The sequence below is a fragment of the Melospiza georgiana genome, chromosome 4 (genome assembly GCF_028018845.1).
Source record: "Melospiza georgiana isolate bMelGeo1 chromosome 4, bMelGeo1.pri, whole genome shotgun sequence".
Classification (NCBI taxonomy): Eukaryota; Metazoa; Chordata; class Aves; order Passeriformes; family Passerellidae; genus Melospiza; species Melospiza georgiana.
The window spans coordinates 6,445,593-6,463,819 of record NC_080433.1 but is presented as its reverse complement, the minus strand read 5'-3'; the positions used below and the strand labels follow the sequence as shown (position 1 = coordinate 6,463,819).

Genomic DNA, 18,227 nt, shown 5'->3' with positions numbered 1-18,227 from the left:
AGGTTTGGGCAGGAGGGTGGGTTGTGCATTGCTTTTGTCCTCTTTTTCTTTCAAGAAAGGAGCATTGTTCAAAATTGGGCTTACTCTTTTCAGTACAGCTTGTTGAAAATTGGCAATTATGGTTTCTTCTGGCTTTGCAACTGATTATGTTAACCTTCAGCAAATTAATTATCTTCTGGCTCATGACTGCACACAACACTTTGTGAAATGGAATTACAGCAGAGCCCTGCCAGATCTTGTCACTCCACTTTGTAACTCTTGTGGGAACTTTCATAAGGCTCAGCAGTGAGGTGATGACATGAGAACTCCAACTGCAGCTCCCAGCTGGTTAGGTGTAGGTATTGCTGATGGAGTGATCTAATTTTAAGGTTTAATTATTTACATGAAACACACAGAAAAACAAATTGCAAATTAGGATTAATTAAATGGCCAAGTTGTATTTTATTAGATTATATTTTTTTCTGTTTTATTCTGAGTTTTGTGCTTTCATTGCTCCATTAACTAGAAATGTTAATAGGCTATGTTATTAAAAATAAAAAGATAGGCATATTGCAGTAACTGATTAATATTGGTAGAGTTTCTGTAAGCCCTTTAGTCCATTGTTGCTTAAAAGCAAGATAAAGTATTTGATTTAAATTCTATGCGATACATAGACTCCTAAATTCTCATTTCATGTTTTGACACTCTGTGGACTATTGCTTAGCAAGGCTGCCTTGATTTCCCTGCTCTTGCTTTGAGTCCTTTGGAGATCACTTTAAAATTGATTTGAGAGGGTTTTTAGTAGCAGTTAATTCTACTAATTTCCAAAGTGACCATTTTCCACTGGTGGACGTGCAGTGTCTCGTAGGGGATGTTGCAAAACTGCAAGAGCTCTACCATAGTGAAACTTGATTTTTCATTAAGATGAGAGTTCTGTCACATTTCTTCAGGGAAGTTAAATCTTTATTTTCATATTTTTCACTCATTACTCTGCATGCTGTAAAACTAGATTAGTGTCTACTCTGAATGCTGATTATTAAGAGGGGGAGGTGCATGTGTTTTGCTGTTGCAATGGGCTTTTTTTAGTGCAGAGCATAATGCAATATATTGATTTTCTAAAGAGTTCTACTCTATCTTTCAGCTTTTCTTTTCTTTGGAATAGAAAGAAATTTCAGTTAAGCCAAAATCTTACATTTTCTGTATGTAAGTCTATTGAAAATCACCCACAAAATCAGACATGCTGAACTTGAGAGACTTAAGGGAAGTATCAGTATAGATCTCTAGTACAGTTATAGTGTGTATGTATATATATATATATATATATGTGTGTGTGTGTGTGAGAGAGTAATATGACTTATTGCTGTCTGTGATGCAGCAGTGATGTTAAAAAGCAAATTGTTTTCAAGTGGTGAGGAGGTGAGAGAGTTAACCTGGGACAAATGCTTGTGTTCATTGTGTGTGAGTTCTTGCCATCCTCACCACAAATATGCTCACACATAAGGAAACAGAAAGAAGCTGGTTTCAGTTCAGTAGCTCTGTTATGAGCAAAGGGAAGATGATTATTTCTGTGTAGCAGGATTGCTGTTGTGCGTGTCAGCAGTAAGAAAATGCTGCTTTTGAGGGAAATGTGCCTGGTAGTGGACATGGCACTGGCTTAGTCTAAACTCATAGTGATTCCAGAGACTAAACTATTGACACCTGGGCTTGGGTGGGATCCATGAGCAATAATCATGGTAAAGACAAAGGAGCTGCTGCTCATTTCCAGGCTCAGTGCTCTGCCACACGATATGGGGAGGAAGGTTACAACAATTGAAGGAACTGCTCTTTTTTCAGTCTCTGGGGAAAAAAGAATAGTCCAACACACTTGATCAGATCTCCTGTTCCTGGCATTTTAACACTTCTCTGAGTGCAAGAAAACCACAAAAGGGTTGAGGCTGGAAGAGACCTCTAGAAGTCATCTGTGCTCAAGCAGGGCTGTGCAGAGCTGCTTGCCCAGGACACCCCATGGATGGGGACATCTCCAAGGATGGAGAGAGATTCCACAGCCTCCCTGGGTAACCTGTGCCAGTGCCATTGATCATCTTTCAGCTGGCTTCACAAAGTGTCTGGTAGTGTGTGTGCTCTGACTTGCTGAGCTTAGGATATTGGCTGGTTCCTGACTTCAGGCATCCCATAGCAGCAGAATGGCAGGGTGAGAGAGCATGTGTGGGGGCTAAAGTCTGTGCAGGAGAATGGCTTTGTGTGTGTCCTGGGATATTTGGTACAGAAATCTGTTTTTTGGGTTCTACTCCTGAATTTTTGTACTTTTAGCAACAAAAATGTTCTTGTCAGTCTCTGACGTCCTGGGTGTTTCAAGTTCCCAAGATATCTTGAAGAGTAAAGGAATTTTGATCAGAAAATATGTAAAATCTCTATCCTTTACGTAGGGAATGCCAGTTACAGAAATCTAAACTGTATTTTTTAGAGTTACCTAATTTTGTGGTTTCTTAGGTAATAAGCCAGGAAAAGGGTACTTCAAGCCCCATTTCAAGTAAGTCCTTTCAGTAAAACCCTTTTCCTGCAGCACTTGGAAAACACCAGCAAGAATTCTTGCCCAAGAGCAGAACAGTGATGTGTTACAGGAGCCCTGGCCTCTGAGGCTGTTTGTTCAAATCCTTTTGTTTATTATGAGCTGGAATGCAGGGCTGTGGGCTGGGCTGGAGAACAGCAGCGTGGTGCCTTCGTGACACTCGGCATTAACAAATGGCATCTTTGTTCCAGCCCCTGCAGCTCCTGCAGCTCTAGAGGGGCTGTGTCTGGAAAAAGGAGCACGTGTCAAGTGCCTCAGTTGTGTGCAGCAAATGCAGCAAGTGGAGGAGGAGAACTTTTCCCCAGTCATTTCTGATAAACTCATTTAGAATATGGTGTAGAAGCAAACAGATTTACTTCATGAAGACTAAAGCAGAACTCTACAAGGACTGGGAAGAAAATGACAGTCTAAAGACTGGTAAAGTGTTGTGTAAAATTTTATATACTGGTCTTTAATTGTTTACATTGTGCTGTTATTATCTCTCATTTTAAATTATTGATAACTGATTTTAAACTAATAATATGTAAGGAACATAATTATGTTTAATGGTGGAAGAAATGTATCTCAGTTAACTTCTGGAAATAACATTTCAGAGAAAGTGTTGCTATGCAAAACGGATTGTTTTTAACTAACAGTTAACTAACTGGTCTAACTAACCAGTTCATTTTATGTTAAAAGCTCTTCTCTGTTTTAGAAATTCTCTTTTCATGAGGAGAAAGTATAATAAATGATGCTCAATCCCTTTTGTTCAGAGCAGCTTGAGTATTGATGTGCAGGTATTTACCAAGATTCTTCCTTTTGAACATGGTGTACCCACAGCAAAATACTATTAAGTGTACGTCATGGCTTTTATTTCGTTGTTTATGGGAATGAACTGGAAGGAAAATAAACAGCCTGAGTATTTAAGGGACTCTCTGCTATGACCAGAGAGTTTGTTTATTGCTCTGATATGTGCTTTGAATGTGTAGATGCATAGCAGCTGGTGGTGGTGCCTGCACACAGGAATTTGTGCCAGTGCAGCTCTTTGAGCAGTGTGATGTGTAATGTGCAAACAAGCAAGAATTTTAGTAAAGTAATGAGAAACAAAGTAACATTTTCAATTCTTTTGGGGTTTTCAGAGTGCTCTGCAGTTGGTGAGACAATGATGGTGGGTTAAAGGAGAAAAAAGGAAGAAATAACTTTTCAGAATTTGGGATAAGGTTGCACAGGATGCCCTTGGTATACGGAGCCCCATGGAAAGAGAGTGCTGAGGGTGCTGGTCCACAGTGGGTGACCCTGAGCCAGTGTGTGCCCAGGGGTCAGTGGCATCCTGGCCTGTGCCAGCAGTGGTGTGGCCACAGGACCAGGGCTGGGATTGTCCCCTGTACTCAGCACTGATGAGGCCACACCTCGAATCCTGGGATTGGCTTTGGCCCCCTCGTGACAAGAAGGACATTGAGGTGCTGCAGTGTGTCCAGAGAAGGGAACGGAGCTGTGATAGTGTTGGAACACAGATCCTGTGCACAGTGACTGAGGGGAGCTGGGGGTGTTTGTCCTGGAGAAAAGAGGCTCAAGGGGGAAACCTACTGCTCTCTACAGCTCCCTGCCAGGAGGGTGTAGCCAGGTGGGTACTGGAAAGCAAGGTAACCCTGACAAGGGGGAGAAAGATGAGGAGGACTCCATAATATCAGAAGGCTAATTAATTACTTTATTATACTATTTTATTCTATATTATATTACACTATATTACTTTACATCTAAACTGAATTTGCCAAGCACTGAACTGCCCTCCTCTCGTGACTGTAAGCCGTCAGTCCCGACTCACACACACACAGCCCTGATAGGCCAAGGAAACAAAACCCCATCACTCTGGGTAAACAATCTCCATATTGCATTCTACTTTGGCACAAACACACAGCAAATGAGATAAGAGTTGTTTTGATCATTCTTTTCTCTGCTTCTCTCAGGTTAGAGAATGTGAATCCCACAGGTGGGGACTGGGCTCTTCTTGCAGTAACAAATGACAGAATGAGATGAAATGAGTTCAAGATGCATTAAAGTAGTTTAGATTGGATATTAGGAATAATTTTGTTCCCAAAAGGGTTCTCAAGCTCTGGAAAAAGGCTGCCTAGGGGAAGTGGTGGAGGCAACATCCCTTAAGGTATTTGAAAGCACTTGGTGCTTGGAGGCACCAAGCCTCTGGTGCTTGCATGGCACCTCCAGGCACCACTGCCATGGTGGGCTTGGCAGTGATGAGTTAATGGTTGGACTCAATGATCTTAAAAGTCTTTTCCAACCTAAACAAATCTGTAATTCTTCTTAAATTTATGGCACATAAACTGTAAGAGGCAGTTTATTATACTGCTGCTGATGAATGAGCATTTCAATGTACCTTGTACCTACTGCTCCTTCAGTGTAAGGAGCTCACTGAGGCTCTTGGTGGTACTCATTTCACACTGCCTTCGTGAGGGAGCTGCTCCATGGTTGTTACCTTTGGCAGGTGAGGTACAGAGGTACTGCCTAGTCATTTTTTAGGCTATTCCAGAGAGAACCAGAGTTAGAGTTACCCCAAAGACCATTCCTATAAATTATATGCCTACCTTTGTAGGGACTAGAGATGTGAGGATTGCACATGGAGATCACTTTAAAAAAGGCTGTGCCTTACTGGTTTGCACTTCTGAACAGGATTAGAAGCCATGCAGGATTAGACAAACAATTCAAAATACAGGTACTTAGTAAACCTTGTAGACCAGGAACTTCTCTTTTTGTAGGAAAGAACAGTGTTTTACTGTCTTCTGGCCATTCCTCCCTCACAGCAGCTGAGTTCTGCCAGGCTGTGGTGAAGGCCAGGTGTAACTATGGGCTCTGTGTTAGCAACCCCAACCAGGAGCTGCTGCCAGGCTGTCACAAGCTGTTCAGCTCCTTCTTGACTGCTGGAAATAGTCCTGCCCCTCCTTTATTCTGGAAAAATGAGTTACTGCAGGGACTGCAAGAGGGATCCTTAGTGTTTGGCTCAGTGATTTAAATGAATACAAAATTACATTGTTGTAAATTTTTCCCCCTACCTCCCCCTTAAAATACATGTTTAGGTGGATTATAGGGGTCCTTGGGTTAAGATTCTCTGGTGTCTGTAAGTGACTCCATCCACAGCTACTCTTCATCCATGTGGAACAGAAGAGAGATATGTCATGAAAGCAAGAGTGAAGCAGGATTTTTTTAAGTTTCATCAGATCATGAAACCATATCTCTGTTTCTTGCAAAAATCTCTATCCTTGAGAAGTTTCAGTAAAATTCAACATTTAATTTTTACACCTATTTGTAGGCTACAACCTTATTTTTTCTTTACTAGTGTTTATTTTTACTTGGATTTGTTGTTTTGCTGTTAAATGTCACTTAAGGCAGTGGCTTCCAGGTAGTTTAGCATTCATTAATAAAGCATAATGTTACATATTTTTAATTTGCATTAATGTCTGTTGCTTCTGAGGAGATTCAGGACACTTGGGAATTTTCACAGTGAGAACAGCCATTGGAATAATCTCTCCAGGGCAGTGGTAGATTCCCTAAGACTGGACACTTCTAAGATTCAGCTGAACTGAGTGTTGGACATTCTTGTCTAGACTGTGCTTTGGCCAAGAGAGCTTGGACCAGATGGGCCTTGAGGTCCCTTGGACCTGTCATTCTATGATTGGTGCTGGGCAGGATTTTATGCTGCTTGTACCTTGTAAGCCTTTCTGATTTTGGGGGGACTTGAAAGTGCTGTTTAGCCATGCCACTGTTGACAGAATTTATCATCAGGTCATTGCTAATATATTTCCCATTTTTTAGTTCAAATCAGTTCTCTGTACTAATTAATTGACTATATATTAATGTTGACCTCATTTGTGATGGCATTGTTTTCTGTATAATCTGTAATGCTAACTTTTAATTAGTAAATTTAATCATACTTGTATCATATCGTTAACTGCTTTCACTGAGATAACACTGAAGAAAACTGATAAGACTTTAGAATACCAGTTATTTGTCTTCAGTTTCATAGAGATGCATTTTTGTGCCAAAGAATTTTTCTTGTTCCCATATTTAGCTTTTACTTTATCAGGAATCAATTTAAAATTTCTAAGTTGGAGGTATTTAAATATTTCCTCTTATAAGAAAAATCAAATATTTCCTCTTATAAGAAAAATCATGTTTAATGCTTATCTCCCAAAATAAAAGCTCTTGCCCCCATCTCAAGCTGTTTTCTGGGTTTTCAGTATGGATGGATTAATGAAACACTGAACTATCTCAGTGCAGCTGGAAGGTTAAGATGATTGTGGCAGAAAGCAAAGAGGATTACTTTAAAGGCAATGAATATGATAATTTACACACTAAATGTAATTGAATTGTCATGAGACACAGAACATGCCAAACTTTGATTCACACATTGCTTATGCAGAGGAAGGCATGGTAAGCCATGGCCACGTTTTCAGAATAAATCAGGAACTTGCTTTCTGGTGCAAATACAGTTTGGCATTCTTTTAAGCAAAGGTTTCAACTTTTTTCAGCTTACACTGTTATTCTGTGTTTTTGAAGATCTATGCATGTCCTTTTGAGCACATTTTACGATAAAAATAGAAACAATTTTTAGTTCTGTTTAAAAAATGTGTCAGCTACATACTACGTGAATGTATTGACTCCTGTGTGTTACAATATTGTCTGCTTATATTCAGCCAAACTCTTTCACTCTTTCTCAAATTAAATCTAATCTCTTCTATTTGGAAATTAATGACAGGACTTGTAATATCTTTCTTGAAGCTCAGCAGCAGGTGAGCTTTAAAGTTTAAACAAGGGAGCTTTTCCCCAGAGCTGTCCATTGGAGAAGTGGAGATTTGGGTCAATCAGTACTTGAAGTTGCTGAAGGAATGTCAGATTTCTAAGGAAGTTAAAAGTTTATTTTTTAAAAACTCACAATTAGTCTTCTGTAAAGATTTGCTGTAAGCACAGATCTGTTTTACAGAAGGAAACACAATTTAATTTTGGTTACAATTCCTTTATCTTCTCACTTTGAAAGTCAAACCAGGCTTCCCCCACTGCTTTTTGTCAGCGTTGATTTGGTAGCTTTAGTGGACATCATCAGTTCAGCAGACACACTGTGTCCACTAGTAAAGATTAGGAACCAGATTGTTGTGATTGTGCTGGGGGAGTGCTGGGATGCCCTGGCAGTGCTGTGGGGCTGTGTCTGTGCAGCCCCTGGGTGTGCAGGGCTGGCGAGGGGCTCTGGGAGCCCTGTCCTGCTCAGAGCTCACATGTGCAGCCAGGGTAACAGAGCCCTGCAGTAAAGGCTGTAAAGCTGTGCCAGAGAAAAGCAAACCTGAGACCCAACTCTTTGTGTCTTGAGTCCCTTTTCAGCTTGGGAATAAAGGATCCAGCACCTGAAAACACAGGAGGAGCAGTGAAGTCTGAGCAATATGAAATGGTTCTACTCACCCCTTATCTTACAGGGAGGAAATTATTTGTCAGTGTTGTGGCTTAGAGATGTAAAGCTTCCAAATATAGCAGATTCAATTATTTTTTTTTTCTCCCTTAAATAACTGTAAATACATGTGTGCTGCTTCTGCTGCACTGGAGAAAATGACAGAGCTCTATGTATTCTTAATAAACAGGAGTAATGTGATTGGCCAATGATGGTGACAAAAAAAAAACGATGGGGCCAGGTGAGGGTAACCAAGTGTGATTTGTGGGGATCATAAATGAAAGCTTTGAAGAAGCAGCCAGACCTTCCCTTAGGGGAGCTTGGACAGGCAGTGCTGTTGTCCAAATGCTGGTGTTCGTGTCTGTGTGGGTCATACTGAGGTTCTCTGAGTGTTCCCCTGGAGAAAGAGGGAGTGAAAACAAGCAGAGACCATGTTAAATCTCTAACAGATGGCTTAAAAGGCCTCCTTGGCACAACTTCGTGTTGAGAAATATGTAGGTAACCTTTACTAAAGGAACACAGGTTTGAACAAATAATTGTGTTAATGTCATATGATAGAAAACTGTAATATCTGATACGTTTTTCTATTTCATGGCCCAGATGGTTGGTATGTACAATTCCTGAAGTTCATTATGTTGCCATGAACTAGATAGGGAAAAAACCCCACATGCTTGGAGTTATTTTTGTAACAGTGTTAGATTGAAATATATTTTAAACCTTTTTCAAACCTTGCTTTATCTGAAGTTCATTGCTTTTTAATAATCAAAAGAATTCAATGCTTAAATATTTCACAAACTTAATTAAAGTGGATTTACCTCATGGGTTTGATATATTTGGGATATTGAAGTACGTTCTATTGTTGGATATTCAGAATAACAACTTTTCCTTTCTTTGCTCTCTGTTCCTGTCCATTTCCTAGAGATGGTTTCTGCTCAGGGAACAGTACTGAGCAAAACTTGAGCTCCACTCATGTAGTAAATGCTGCATCTGCAGTGTCCTCATGTCCACTGCTTACTCACACACTGTCTTTTTTGTTTTTGTCTGTCAACCTTCCTGTTGTCATATCCTTACACTTATTCCAGCTCTGGGTTGCCCAAGTTGCAGTTCTGACATTGTAATGACATCCTTCCCTGATTTCTGAGAAATAAGTTGTAGGCTATTTCCAAGAAACCATGCAGTACTTCTTCAGTATTCCAAGATCTCTACAAATCCTGTAATTACTTCACAATTTTGTTCTAAGCCAGTAGTGAATGTTTCAGCTTTCTTTGCTATTAGAATGTTTGTGGAATTGCCAATTAGTGGCCTTTAGTACTTTCTTCAGCCTTTCAGTTAGTGGGTTGTGCAGAATTATTTCATTACTGTATTTAATATCTACATTGGTGGGAAATCAGAAATATTCTAAACTTAGCAGTTAAGATACTGTGCAGTAACTGTACTTTGCTTTGAGCAATATTCAGGACATGTACCAAGGTCATATTTTCCTTTGACACAACAGTTTTGGCATTCCTCTGTTGAAGCAGTCTCCCTGAAGTTGATTTTCCAAGTATTTGGCTGCAGTTGTTTTTTCACAAGGGAGAAAATCTGAATAACCTGATTTTAATTCCTCTGCAGGTGCAGATGCTGAGCAGGATGCTGCTGTCAAACTTGCCCAGGAACGAGCAGAGATAGTTGCCAAGTATGACAGAGTAAGTGAACTTTTTAGTCATTTAAAAGACATTTTAGATTGAATCTTCATAATATGTCTGTTTAAAAAGTGAATCATGATTCCAGCTAGCTGTTGTTTAAAATACTCTGTTGGGTACTAATCTGGTGTTTAATGATACACTGGCCTCTGTGGGTGAATTAAACTCTCTCTGCATGGGGGATATTCTGGATAGTGACTCAATCAACTCATTTTTCAGGTGCATAGCAAGTTACTTTGGGACCATTTCAGGGAGTGTATTGTATTAGAAATAGTGAAGGTGGGGTGTTTGAGGATGCTCAGATATCTCACAGATATGTGAGATCAGAAGGACTCTCATTTTACTTTTAATTTATTTAATCTTTTGTTAAGGCAGTACAAATACTGAAATCATAGCAGAAAAAATAAAAGATGAGTAAGCTGGATTGTTTCTCATCTTGTGGGGATCTAAAGAAATCCCTGCTCACACCATGTTTGTTCTTGGACCCCTTATCAGGAAAAGCCTGGCACAGACTGTGCCTAGAATGCTTACACAGTGGTCAGGTATTTTTGTACCACTTATGGACTTTTTAAGTGTCACTGGAGTACAGAGCAGTAGCCTTGTTTGTGGAGTTCACGGAATGTTTCATGTCCCAGAATTACTGCACACTGTGCAAACCACCAGTAAATGAGAGGCTCACCCTGGACTGAGGACAAACCTGCTGGTGTGTGGCAGGCTGACACCAGCTGCTGCTCAGAGCTGCTCAGGCACTGCCACCTCAGCTGGGCAGGGGACAGAAAATGTAACAAAAGACTCATGAGTTGGGAAAAAGGCAGGGAGAGATCCTTCACCAGTGACTGTCATGGGCAAAGCAGACCTGAGTTGAGGAAATCTGTTTAATTTATTACCAATCAAATCAGAGTAGGACAATAAGAAAATAAACACTGGATCAAAAACATTTTCTGCCCAAGCCTCCCTTCTTCCTGGGGTTAGCTTTGCTCCTAGTTTTCTCTACCTCCTCCACCTGAGCAGTGCAGGAGGATGGGGAATGGGGGCTGTGGTCAGTTCATCCCACGTGGTTTCTGTGACTCTCTCTGTGGTGGTGTTCACAGAGGTCTCAGGTTGAGGGAAGAGATGAGGATCTGACTCCATGTTTCAGAAGGCTTGATGTATTATTTTGATATATATTACATAAAACTATACTAAAAGAATAGAAGAAAGGATTCCATCAGAAGGCTGGCTAAGCTAAGAATAGAAAAAGAATGATAACAGAGGCTTGTGACTGACCGAGACAGTCCAGACACCTGATTGTGATTGGCCATTAATTAGAAACAACCCCATGAGACCAATCACAGATGCACCTGTTGCATTCCACAGCAGCAGATAATCATTGTTTACATTTTGTTCCTGAGACCTCTAAGCTTCTCAGGAGGAAAAATCCTAAGGAAAGGATTTTTCATAAAAGATGTCTGTGACATCCTTCCTGCTTGAGGGTTTGACTCCTTAAACTCTTCCCTTTTTCCAGTGGGGATATCCCTCCCATAGGCTGAAGTTCTCCATGAACTCTTCAGGATGGGTCCTTCCCATGGGCTGCAGCTCTTCATGAGCTGCTCCAGCATTGGTCCCTCCATCAGGGTCAGTCCTTCAGGCACAGGAGCTCCAGCATGGGTCCCCCATGGGGTCACAGGTTATTGCAGCAACTTGATGAGGGCTCCTCAGGGTGAGAGAGATGGACGAGAGTCTTGGTTCATGATCAGAAGGCTGGATTTATTGATATATGATATAAGATACATTATTACTATACTAAAAGGAATAGAGAGAGAAGTTGCAGAAGCTGCTAAGCTAAGAATAGCATAGGAAAGAAAGAATAACAAAGTTCTGTGTCCAGCAGAAAGCAAGGACAAACTCTCCCGTGAGTGGTCGCAAATCCAAACATTCACAGAAGACTAATCAGAGATGCACCTGTTACATCAGCAGATAATTATTGTTTTACATTCTTCTTCTGGGGCCTCAGCTTCCCAGAAGATGAACAAATCCCAAAGAAAGGATTTCTATGAAAAAATGTCTGTGACAACAGGTCCTGCCACCAAGCCTGCTCCAGTGTCACCTGGCCCATGGCCAGTGGCAGGTCCATACTGGAGGTGGCTTTGTCTCTGTTGGATGTGGAGGAGGCTTCCAGCAGCTTCTCAGAGGAACTACCCCTGGATCCCCCTGCTACTAAATCCAGGCCACACAAACCCAATTCTCTTTGTGTTCTGGCTGGTGGCCTGATTTCACAGCAGTAACCTGAGCATAGCCCACAGCAGAAGCAGGCAGAGCTGAAATGTGGTTCAACTTCTGCAAGCCTTTGCAAGATTGGCAGTTGGAGAGCAGGAATGGGGCAGGGATGAATGCATAATTGAGGGGAAACTCAGTGCTGCATTGTTTGACAGCTGCTGCAAGTCAGCATGAACTCAGGGCTGTCTGCAGGATGTGCTCTTGCAGGTGGTTGTTCAGGAAAGATGGACTTGAGAAATGAAACTAGTAGAGGGCACTCTGGGGACCTTGATGGATTATTGTGGAGTTTAACAGCAGGTGTGGGATTACTGTGACTCTGGTTGAAATGTATTTTGTGTATAGAAGTTACCAAAAGAGATTTCCTGTGATGAAAATACTGTTTGTCAGGGCTAGGTGTTGTGCTCTCTTTCTTCTTGGTTGGTTAGGACTGATGTTCTCCTCCTCGTCCTCTAACCTCCTGCCACCATGTCCCAAAGTGTCCCAAAGGTTATGCTTCCAGTGGTTGAATGCTCCCTTATGTGTCTTTATTTATTGTGTCATGAAATATAATTTGGCTTTTTGTTTTTCCCTTTCCCCTTAGGGACGTGAGGGTGCTCAGATTGAACCATGGGAAGATGCTGACTACCATCTTTACAAAGTCACAGATAGATTTGGCTTTCTACAGTAAGTAGCAAGCTTGTAAAGAAAATAAGATTAAAAGTTTGCTACTATGAATATTCAGGCTCTTTATTGCATTACCTATTTGGTGAAAGTATTTTTATGCCTTTAAGAGATATTTTGGAAACTGCTGTGTAAGTGTTACTGCTGGGTAATCTTTCACTGTGCTTTTCAATTCAGTTTCTATCTGGGTTTTTATTTCTGTAATTTGATCTTGCAGAGGGAGTGAAATGTTTTAAAATATTTTTTTAGGGAATGAAAATTGATAGTCTACAAAAAACATATTCCAAGCTAAATTGAAGATAAGTTTTCATTGTGAATAACTTAGTTGGATGTAAACAAACTTGAAGTTCTTGGAAGGATTTTTAAAAATTTTGCTAAAATGTTTAATTGTAAAAAGATCCAAATACATTAAGGTTACTCAGTGGTTGTATATGAGCAAAAGTGTATCTCAGTCCATAAAAGTTTAGTAAATTTTGGCTTCATATATTTTTTTAACCTTAATGAAATCTCTGCTGATTTGGGACCTAATATTGAATCAGCTTTAAGTCAGAAAATGCCAGAGGCCACATGCAGTTCCCCTACAGGTGCCTCCTTTGTAACATAATCTGTTCCTTTTTGGCAAATAGAAGATTGGAGTATTACATTGTTTTAGGATTTTTGTGGTTGGCAGATGTAAATATGCAGCTTGCAGAAACTGAACACAAGCTGACCTGCTACTTCTGATGCTGTTAGGCCTCTCTGAGGTTCTTGGTGTTTGGCATTTTGGTTTGAATACTGAAATGCAGTTCAAATCCAGAAAAATGCAGTTCAAATCCAGAAAAATCAGTGATAGTGGAAAACTTAATAATACCCATGTAATTCATAGTATTGGGAAGGGGGATGTTTATGTTCTGTTTTTGGAGGACTTTTTTTCCTTCTCTTCTTTTTTTTTTTTTTTTTGCAATATTGTTGCTTTTACAAGCTGTCAGTTAAAAGTCATCTTTACCTGCAGACTATGCTTCACTGGGGTGAGTTAATTTGCTGTGTGACATTCCAAGAGATGTTTTTCACACAAAGGGGTCCTTGTGTGGGGAAAGCCCAGCTGCAGCACCAGGTGCCTGCAGTTGCAGCATTCCTAATGGAGAAAGGATGTCAGAGTTATTTTATTTCTGGGGCAGAGGTGATGGAAGCCACTGCAGGGTTCACCTCTGACTCCTGAACTTTTCCTGTTACCTGGATTGTGATATTTCCATTTTTATGTGTTAGGTGTAGAGGATTGTTCCTCAGGTCCTCTCCACTTGCTGCTGCTGTTCAGTCATTGCCCAGATGTTCCTCTTGCTCAGGAACATCCCTACTCCCCAACACAGAAGTAATTCTCTATATAGTCAGCTTCAAGGGCTGAAAGCTGAAAGATTTAAATTACATAAAGACTGTACAGGTTAACAGTGTATGCAGATTATCTCTTCACTAATTGTGCCTATTTGTGGCTTATCCATGTCTTGTTACAGGGCAGATTTCACCACAGGGTGCTCTCAGGGCTGCTTTATGATTGCCTAAGATAAATTCAGTGTATTGCAAATGATGTTTTTATTTTCCTGAGAAGCAAAATCTCTCCTAATAGAAGGAATATAATTAGGATAAACAAAACAACTGTCTGTCCCTGAAATGACAATTTATATTGCGCTATAGATTTTAACTATGGTCTGGGTCATATGTGCTGTCATACCAGGCCTGCTGTGACAGAAATTAACTCCTGTTCTATGAGATTTGAAATGCAGCAGGATGTACCAAAATCCTCAGAAGTTTGTAATCCCTGAGAGCCATCATTCCCTACAATCTCTCAGGTGTTTACAGTGTAAATTAGCAGACAGGCTGATGCACACTGAAAACAAAATCTGGGGCAGTACCAAACTTAGTGCCATTGTTAAGGTCTACAGGGATTTGTAATCTTGTTTATATTGACATTTAAAATACTAAGAGAGGTGTCTTTTGTGTCAGGAGGGTGCTGGGTGTGAGGAACCTGATACAAAATTAGGGCTTGTTTTCTCAAGTACAATAGGCTTTGATTACTATCAGTGGTTTTCTGTTTTTCCTTGCCTGTGTCCTCTTTGCAGCTTTCCTTGGCTCTGTGAAGGGGCCATTCAAAGTTCAGCTGATTGCTGATAGGGCAGAAAAGATAATTTTGAGGGAATGAAGCACTCAGGCTGCATGTGTGACTTGCCACTGGGTGGAATATGGGAGAATGTAAAGGCTGGAGACATTTCAAGAGTGGTTTTGGTCTCAATCTGCAATTCTTGTGGTGTCCCAGTGTCCTGTGTGTGTGTTAAACTGGGAATTGGTAAACTTGAGGGACGTGAAGACTTAACCTTCTTGCCATACCAGTTCAGGTTTAATTCAGAGGACTGAGAGGTAAAGTGCCTTTTTATTTACCAGTGGAGGAATTGGATTATGATTTGAAACAGATAAAACATTTCCCTTCAAGTAAAATAAGTCATTTTAACCTGTGTGTAAGACCCTCAGTTGAGGTATCTGGCATCACAATTCTAAGTGATGTAGTATTTACTGTTTACAGGAGTTAGGTCCATCTTTACCCAATATTGTCCTAAATTTTTAGTTGCTGTTGCCTTCAGAACACAATTTAATTTGTTTGCTGCAGTACTTTATTTTGCAGTTCTGCAAATGAATGTGAATGTTCTAGTTAACTTTGGTTATTAAAAGGAAAGTGGTGTGGACAGGTTATTAATATTGCTATTTAAAACAAAAAAAAATATAGCTGAGTTAGTACTTAATGAATTTAGGGAACAAGAAAGTGTATTCAGTGAGAAGTAGCAGAGCATTATAATAATGAGACTTATTTGAAATGAATAAAGGGAAGTTTTAGAGGGAAGTTGGATGTAGGAAGAAGGTTTCCAGCAAAGCTAAGCTGTGAAATAACCTGTGGGGAGCCCAAGGGGACTGTCTCTTGAGATGTTCAACAGCAGAGTGTGCAAAACAAAATGCAGCTAGGAGGAGTTTGTTCAGTGGCACTCACTAAACTGTAGCAGCTATGAGCTACTCTGCTGCAAACATAAATTGTACAGTAGGGGCATGCAGGAACCAGAAGAGTGAAGCTCTCATTATTAGCTAAATTGGAGAAAATATGGCTTTTACCAGCTACTGTTGTTGCAAGGCTATAGGGAAGTGGTGGCTTGTGGTTTATTGAAGCCATGGGGTGTTGCAGGCAAACCAGACTCAGCTTGGAGAATTTCTCATCATTTACTGCCAGGTGAAATGACATTCTGACTGCTGACCCGGGTGCTGGCTAGGAACACCCCAAACCATACCCCTGTATCAGGCACCTAGAGCAAGCACCTCTCTCCCCTCTGCCTCCAGCACAAACTTCCCTTGATTTTTGTCCTGGGCTGGCCTTGCATCACCCCAGTTCCTTTGGTGAGGCAGTGCAGGAGCTCCTGCACATGATGACTTCTTTCTGCTGCTCCTGGCTCCTTACTTATTTTCTCCTTCTGCTCCTTGTGCCTTACATGGCTTCCCCCACCCTGACATGGTGTTCCTCCCACTCCAGCCACGTTCTCAACATCCCCTTCCATGAGTCTCTTCTGTCTTTCCAATTAATATTGTTCCTCCTAATTAATACAGATATACATGGTATACATGTCACCTGATATACATGGTATACATGGAATAATATATTGAATTAATGCATCAATTAAATAAATATTCATATAACATGGAATAGGCTATTAAAAAAACCCCAAACTATTAACTTTTGTAATGTTTCTTTCAGAGAATCCCACGTCAGTGTTGTCTTAGTCATGACCATGAGAATTGACAGAGCAGACCAGTGTATTTTATACAAGCCCAGTGTGGTTACCAATAAACCTAAAAATATATATTAAAAAAAAAGGAAGCAATATCCCTTCCCAGAAAGGCCTCAGGCATGGTCCTTATTCAGTGCAATTTGTTTTCCAGTGAAAATCCTGCTGCTGATTCCACACGACAGTGCAGGACTGCTGAGCAGTCAGGCTGATGTGAGAAGTGCCATTCAATTTGAAAATGAGCATTTTTCCCTCTGAAATTCAGCACCAGTGACTGTATATCCAGTGTGCCAGTACTTTGATAAGATGGGATGTTTTTTCCTGGGAAGCACTGGAGATGGAGGCTTTGAGCTGTGCTGCAGCTGATGGAAGCCCAGCAGCCCCTCTGGGGGTCCCACAGGGCTCAGAGAAGGCTTAGCCTGTGACAGATGATTCTGCAATCAACTATTTTAGGAATGGGAGAAATGCCTAAGATCTCTTCACAGATAGTCATAACAAAAACTGTTTAAGCTGATTTTGGAAATGAAAAAAGGAGGAATGTGTTTGGTGTTCATAAAAAATTGGGTTTGTTTGCTCAATTTTTCCTTTTCCCCCCCCTCCTGTTGGATATGTTGTATCTTTTTGGTATGAATGTTGACCCTGCACTCCCCAAAAAAAGCAGTTCCTCTCTATCCTATCTTGGAACCTGGCTAAGTTTTAATTTAAATGTCCTCAGTATTTTCAGTGTGGACCGTTCTTTCACCAACCCTTTTCTTTACCTTGTAGATAACTTCTATTTGCATTTTTTCTATCAGCAGTCATTGATAAGGGAGTACATTCAGGGAAAAAGAAAACCTGGAGGAGTTTCTGAGAGTCTTGAAACTCATAGCAGGCATTCCAGTAATGCCTCAGGCTCTGGGAATTCCCCCTTCCCCCTCTTGGAATTATTTAGTTGATTTGGTGCTGCTTTGGAATTGATAAAAAAGCTGCTAAAATAAATACCTTATTCCTTGGGTGGTGACAAGTTCCCTACTATAACTAGGAATGTTTTAAAAGGTATTTTATTTCTTTAAACTGACAGTTTATATAATGTCTCTATTGATTTGTCTATTTAGAAGTGACAATTTTATGAGTTATTTTTATAGCTAAAAAATTATTGGAGATCTTAAGACAGTCAAAGAAAGCAAGAAATTAAAATGCCAGTGTTTTTTTAAGTAAATAAGAATTTAAGCTTTAACTGACTATAGTTGAAACACATACATTTGTTAATTTATCCTTGAATATAGCCATGAATATATCACATATATTCATGAGTATATCCTTGTATTTATTTTTGTATTTATTATTTGTATTTTATTTTGTATTTTTTAAACTCTCCGGTTAAGTACAAGGAGAAAATAACTTGATTCCCTGCCCCACATAATGTTTAGGTTGAATGGTCTCAAGAGCACTGGCTGATTGAATTTACAAAACAGCCCAAACTTTGTCCTGATCCTGAAGTAGGGGAGAAGCTGAGAACTGCATTTTGCAACTGTAGAGGTCAGCACCAGTTTAAAGAGCTGATCCTCCTTGGCCCTTTCAGCACCAGGCCAAAAGTCAGAGCAGGATGAGCCAAATGGCCTCAGTGCCTTCCTAGAATGGCACAGAAAGATAAAATTTGGGCAAATCTGAGCAGCATCACCAACATACCCCTGGGCAATGTATTCCAGGTCCTGAGGGGCTTTGTACTGAAATTTGTAAAGCATAGAACAGCATCCCTGTGATGAAGAAATATCAGCCAGGTTCATTTGTTTTGGTACCTGTTGGAATACAGATTTCAGTCTTTCAGCCATTTGGGGACCAAGCAAAAATATTTTTTTAAAAATAAAATGTCCCACCTT

General features: G+C 40.4%; 1 protein-coding gene across 6 annotated transcripts in view; it reads left to right on the top strand.

Moving 5' to 3' along the window:
* USP6NL (USP6 N-terminal like) overlaps positions 1 to 18,227 on the top strand; it is a 114,739-nt gene that overhangs the window by 44,380 nt on the left and 52,132 nt on the right. For 4 of the 6 annotated variants that reach the window (XM_058023410.1, XM_058023411.1, XM_058023412.1 and 1 more), the window contains 2 exons: positions 9,588 to 9,661; positions 12,495 to 12,577. In XM_058023410.1, coding sequence (XP_057879393.1) covers positions 9,588 to 9,661; positions 12,495 to 12,577 — 157 coding nt within the window. Of the gene's footprint in view, positions 1 to 2,739; positions 2,966 to 9,587; positions 9,662 to 12,494; positions 12,578 to 18,227 lie in introns of all 6 variants that reach the window. The other 2 variants (XM_058023408.1, XM_058023409.1) reach the window with 1 other exon arrangement.